At 40.8% G+C, this 6,537-nt stretch overlaps 1 protein-coding gene across 1 annotated transcript; it reads left to right on the top strand.

The window, feature by feature from the left end:
- Positions 1–3,996: 3,996 nt before the first annotated feature.
- Positions 3,997–5,564, top strand: LOC306964878 (nuclear factor 7, brain-like; the record flags this gene model as incomplete). Its single annotated transcript, XM_079559045.1, has 1 exon — positions 3,997–5,564. Exon 1 carries the CDS (start codon positions 4,056–4,058, stop codon positions 5,562–5,564), a length of 1,509 nt encoding a protein of 502 aa, XP_079415171.1. The 5' UTR covers positions 3,997–4,055.
- Positions 5,565–6,537: the final 973 nt, after the last annotated feature.

The following is a 6,537-nucleotide window of genomic DNA, read 5'->3' as shown; positions in this document are numbered from 1 at the left end:
CATGAGCCTCTCCCATTGAAATAAGCCTATATCTGCCATTCTAAGGTTGGAACAGCTGGTGAGACTTTCTGTCCAGGACAGGCCAATGCAACTTGAAATTACATTTGTGGAGAAGAACAGTTCTGTATTTTCACCAAAAAGTTGTTCATATATTTTATATATTATAGCTATTTATCATATACTACACACAATGGCATTCTGTTTCTTTCACTACTATACGTAGTCCTGTACATTTGTCTAAAATGTCTCAATAATCCAAGATAATTCCAAAGGTTTGTCTTTGTAGACACCCCATGGTTATGCCAAAAATACCATGTGTATTTGTTTTATACTTAGTTGTTAATGTATTTGCTGTAGAAAACTGTGCTCTGTTCTGAAGCTGAATTTGCCATAAACCACACGTTTACTATGAACATCACCCTTTTTTACTGATTAGTAAATTAATAAAGTAAATAATTTTGTAAGGTAATTTCAGTATAGTTGTTTTATTTCATTACTAATAAATCAAATATAGTATTATAAAGATGGTGAGGTGTGAGGTGTTAAAACCAGGACATGAGGAGTCAACACAAAACTACAGCTTAGCCTCATCCAGCACTAAATCACAAGTTATTTTAAGTTCTTTGTACATTCTTTGTACTTTTTTTGTGTGTGTATGTGCTGTATTAACGTATTTGAGTTTATTTTTTATGTTGTGTAATTTATTTATTTTCTTCCCAGGCATATTGAGTCTGTGCACATGAAACATGCTGTATAAATGAATAAACAAAAGTTTACTTATTAGTTTTATGGACAGGACTTAAAGACACAGCCAGGAACCGGAGGGTGTCCGGTTTGGGAACCCCAGGATCTCAGGTGTTGTTCTGTCGGCTTCATCAAATCAGGACCTTCAGCTGCCCTGGGGCGGTTTGCAGCCGAGTGTGAAGCGGGATGAGTATCAGCACCTCCAAATCCGAGGCCATGGGCGGCTTCCCCTCTACAGGTCGGTGGAGAGGCCTTGCCTCAAGTGGAGGAGTTCAAGTATCTCAGTGTCGTGTTCATGAGTGAGGGACGGATGGAGCGTGAGATCGATAGATGGATCAGTGCGACATCGGCAGTGATCGTTGTTACTGTGTTTGTTGTGGTGAAGAGGGAGCTGATTTACTGATCGATCTATGTTCTACCCTCACCTATGGTCATAAGATCTGGGTAATGACCGAAAGGACAAGATCGCAGATACAGGCGGCTGAAAGGAGTTTCCTCCTAGTCAACTAAAAGGAGCTTGGAGTAGAGCTGCTGCTTTTCCCATCATAACTTAGCAGATAACAAACCTGTTGATGATTGTGGAGGTTTAGATGTAGAGTTGTGCCCATATCCTACATTATTCTTCATGCTTTTCAGAATATGCTGGAAACAAATCTTTTGGCGATGGCACTTACTGAGTTGTCATCCTGGACTGTGCCACCTCTGCAGGGTTCAGTATTACCTCAGGCTGACAATATCGAGCCCAGTCAAATGCAACTAGAAAAGTGTCTCTCGGAAGCTCAGCAGGCTCCACCTCTGAAACCATTCCTGTTTGGGATTGTCTCTTGTTGCCTCTTGTGCACATTTTATCTCAACACCTCAACAAGTGTAGAGTGAAAAAAGAACATGCAAATTGTAGCACGAGAATACTTTATCCAGCACAAGGAATGTATCACAAGAGCCCTTTTGTTGAAATTTGTGTTTTTGAAGATACTTCATATGCTCAGACTGGACTCAACAAGTTGCACATGAATGTTGTATGAGGAGATGAAAAACAGCAAGTATGCATAGGGAAGTGGTGAGGACAATGCAGAAGAACAAGGGTCTGAGGCCAATTGATTCTAGATTTGGACATGCACAGAGTAGGGATCGAGGTGCAGAAGAAGACAACAAAGTGAAGATTTATGGATATTCCGAACTTATACAACTGTTTGTGAATTGTAATTCAGATAATGCATTTCAATTTCAATTGGAGCCACAGATTGAAGCTGTACGTTATTGTCCCTTTACAATAATTAACCATTTAACCCATCCATCTGCCCCTGGAACATGTCAGGAGCCCCTGGAACATGTCAGGAGCAGTGGCCAGCCATGCTCATGTTCAGAATCACTAAGTTAGAGGATTATCCTCCTGTGCATCTTTTATGTTGATGGAAGAGACCAAAGCACCCCAAAAAAATCTGTCCAGACACAGACAGAGGATGTAAACTCCTCACAAAAACACCTAAATTGAACTTCATGCTGAGAGGCAAGGGAACGCTAAGCACTAAGACTAACCACTGAGGGCATGCAATCTCTCCTGCGGGTTAAACACTTTTTGAGCCAGTTCTTCCACCTGGCGCAAGGACAGCGCTGCTCCAAACAAGACAAGACCCACATTATTTTCCAAGGTTACATTGTGCTGCCTCATGTTCTTCCTTTAGTGTTATGGGCTTCTATAAGCTCTATCAGGTCAAACTAAAAACTTGAGTGAACCACTGTCCGTGTCTGAGAGAAAAAGATGTGAAGCCGGTCCTGCTATGTTTCCAGGTTGTACTCAGCCGTAATTCACCCCCACTCTTACACCACCTTTCTCCCTCGACCCTTCCCGGTCGCGGAGTCTGGTTGGAAGAAAACACAACATTGCCATTGGCCACAGGTCGCCATTGTCAACTGTTGCAGGAAAAGCTTGGTTCTTGCATAACCAACTGTCTAACCAACTACAGTTTGTGTCTCTGGGAGACAGCTCTCCCAGATCCAACTTCTTGGACATAAAGGTATTCCCTTCACCCTTTTCTATCAGCATAATGGTTTTTGTATAAGGGGATTCAAGAGTGACTGAATGTCTAGCTGTCACCTCACAGCAAGACATTCCTGGGTTCGATATCCCAGGCCATGTGGGACCTTTCTGTGTAGAGTTTGCATGTTGTTCTTTTCGTTTCATGTCCCCTGAGTTCATTTTCTGTAGAATCCACTTCTAGTACGGTAGAACACCTTGGTACTTCTAACCTAGCTTTTGGCTCAAAATCTAGCGATAGTTAACCCCCTTTTGTCGTTTTGGCCATTCGACGGCACAACTCTCTAGAGGCAAAAGATAATGGTGTCTGCAATGTTATATCACTAGAAATGTTATTTATTTACCAAATACAAATGTAAAATGATGTGGTTTCAGTAGTGAATGAGTGAAAGTGAATGAGACTGTCAGTGAGTGGATTGTGTAGGCTACATAATATGGATATTATTTTTACAATTTAGGACACAGTTTATATTATACAGAATAATTGTAATTTTTATAAATGTAATTTCAAGTTGCATTGGCCTGTCCTGGACAGAAAGTCTCACCAGCTGTTCCAACCTTATGGCAGATATAGGCTTATTTCAATGGGAGAGGCTCATGTGAGGTGGACATTCTTTTACTTCGTGGCTCACAGTGAGGCCTTAAGTTGAGAAAGTACTGACATGTTGTACATTTCCTGAATCCTCAAGTCTAGAGAGTTACCCAGTATGAAACATTTGTCTCTGTGATGTCCCTTGAAGAAACAGCGTTAAACTTAGTAAAAATGTTTTTGTGAAAATGGTGAAAAAAACGTCCTCAGGTTTGCGTTTGAGGAAGTTTGGTTACCACGGTAATAGTCACAGTGTAGTACATTTGGGCTCAAATGAAACATGAAAATGTCTTCTTTTTCATGGTCCTAAACCAAAATATGGACCAGTGTCAAAAGTGACTTTTTTGACATGGCGTTGGTTCACTTCAACAGCTGAAAACTATGATAAAGCTGTAACTCTGAAAAGGCTATCATACAAAAATATAAACCTCAGACATGGACCTACTTAAAAATCAACGATAGCCTTTGCCACCTTTTCGGTACCGATTTGCCAGATTTAGGGGTTTGGCCCATGGACTATATTGTTGAAGTTGGTAATATTAATCATTCACAGAAACACTCCCAGGGCAAAGGACTGAAGACAGTAAAAGGGTAAAAGTGTTCAGTCAGTTTTAGGGCTTTGGACACAGACGACACAGCTCCGTGAGTCCTGTTGGTTTTTGTTGATTTTTCTTTGATCGGTGTAAAATGTCGGAGAGGATCGCTGCAGTGGAGGACTTCTTGACCTGCCCTGTGTGTTTGGACACGTTTAAAGAGCCGGTGTCTCTGGGCTGTAACCACAGCTTCTGCTCCAGCTGTTTACAGAACTACTGGGACAAACACAACACCAAGAACTGCCCGGTTTGTAGAAGGAAGTCCTCTAAAGACTTTCCCCTAATGAACTTTGCTCTGAAGCAGCTGAGCCTTTCCTTTAAAGCAGAGGAGGGGGTCTGCAGTAAACCCCCTCAGACTGAAGCAGAGGGGGGGGTCTGCAGTAAACCCCCTCAGACTGAAGCAGAGGGGGGGGTCTGCAGTAAACACCCTCAGACTGAAGCAGAGGGGGGGGTCTGCAGTAAACACCCTTCGGTTCCTGCTCTGTTCTGTCTGGACGAGGCTCGTGCTCTGTGCTCTATCTGTGAGTTCTCTCAGCACCGAGACCACACTGTGGTGTCTGTGGAGGAGGCAGTGTCTGGGTTAAAGGAGCAGCTACAGTCGGAGCTAAAGCCTTTGACTGAACAGAGAGAGCAGGCCTCGGCCTTACAGCGACAGTATGAGGAAGTGCGTGTTCACTCGGAGAGGCAGGCAGAGGCGTGTGCACGTCACATCAGGGAGACCTTTGAGCGACTCCACCGGTTCCTACAGCGAGAGGAGGAGCTGAGGCTGACAGCTCTGAGGGAGGAGCGGAGCAGACAGCTTCACACCATGGACTCAGAGCTGGAGAAGGTCAGGGAGCTGCTGTCCACTCTGAACAAGAACATCTCCACTGTGGAGCAGCAGCTGAAGAGGGAACACATGGACTTTATCAGACAGTACTCACACAGTCAGAAAAGCTCCCGCTCACTCCTCTCACAGCCAACACTAAGACTGGGCCCAGGACTCCTGATAAACCAGGCCACAGTCCTGGGCAACATGGGCTTTAAGGCCTGGGAGAAGATGAGGAGCCAGGTCCACGACCACCCAGTCATTCTAGACCCAAACACTGCAAATCCATGGCTTTCTCTGTCTGAGGATCTGAGTGGAGTGAGATGGGGAGAAACTAAACAACAGGTCCCTGATAATCCAGAGAGATTCAGTAAATATCCAGAAGTCCTGGGCAGTGAGGGGTGGAGCTGTGACTCACACCAGTGGGACGTGGAGGTGGGAGACCATCCGAGGTGGGCCATAGGAGTGACCAAAGAGTCTGTCGGCAGGAAGGCAGATATAGATCTTGATCCAGAAAATGGACTCTGGTGTTTAGACCTTACAGATGGAGAATACTTTGATGCTTTTGGTGATGAACTGAATCTTAAGCTCAGACCTGAGAAGATCCGAGTGCGTCTGGATTATGACGAGGGGAAAGTGTCTTTCTACAACACTGACGACATGTCTCTGATCTGCTCTCACACAGACAGATTCAAGGAGAAAATCTTCCCTTATTTTAATGTTGGTAAAGCTGGTGACGCTAAAACCAAAGAGATTAAAATATGTCCCAGTGACACCCGATTAAAATTTTGTTGACTTTTACCTTCTTAGTTTCTAACCATGTACAAATGTTTAATCAAAACATTATGGGAGCGGTATTTAATTAAACATTATCATTCATTATTTTTTACTTCAGGTAATCTTGAATAATAAATGCATAATGTATGACATCAATAAGTGACTATGTTTGATGTATATGTCCAAAAGCTTCTGGAAAAAAGCTGTGAAAATAGCAACAAAACTGAGACAAAAACAATGATGGAAATGGGACAAAAAAGTGAGAAAACATTGACAAAAAAGTGATGAAAAATTGATGAAAAGTGGCAAAAATGTCACAAAAATGTCACAAGAAATTGACAAGAAATTGACCAAAAAATGACAAAAATGTGACAAATTGTGTCAAAAAATGACAAAAATATGATAAAATTTGACAAAAATGTAACAAAAAATGTCAAAAATTGACAAAAAAATGACAAAAATGTGACAAAAAATGACAAAAATTGACAAAAAATGATAAAAATTGACCAAAAAATGACAAAAATTGACGAAAAAACACAAAAAATGACAAAAAAATTACAAAAAGGTGACAAAAAAATGAAAAAAATGACAAAAATATGATAAAAATTTGACAAAAATGTAACAAAAAATGACAAAAATTGACGAAAAAATGACAAAAATGTGACAAAAAATGACAAAAAATGACGAAAAATGACAAAAATTGACAAAAAAAATGACAAAAATTGACGAAAAATGACAAAAATTGACGAAAAATGACAAAAAATGACAAAAAATGACAAAAAAATGACAAAAATTGACGAAAAAATGACCAAAAAAATGACAAAAATGTGACAAAAAAACAAAAAATTACAAAAAAAATTACAAAAAGGTGACAAAAAAATGACAAAAATATGATTAAAAATTGACAAAAATGTGACAAAAAATTACAAAAATGTGACAAAAATGTGACAAAAAATTACAATAAAATGACAAAAAGTTACAAAAATTAGTT

Source organism: Gobius niger (genome assembly GCF_951799975.1).
Source record: "Gobius niger genome assembly, chromosome: 6".
In the NCBI taxonomy this organism is placed as follows: Eukaryota; Metazoa; Chordata; class Actinopteri; order Gobiiformes; family Gobiidae; genus Gobius; species Gobius niger.
The sequence above is the reverse complement of the archived record's forward strand: the minus strand, read 5'-3'. Positions and strand labels throughout refer to the sequence as shown.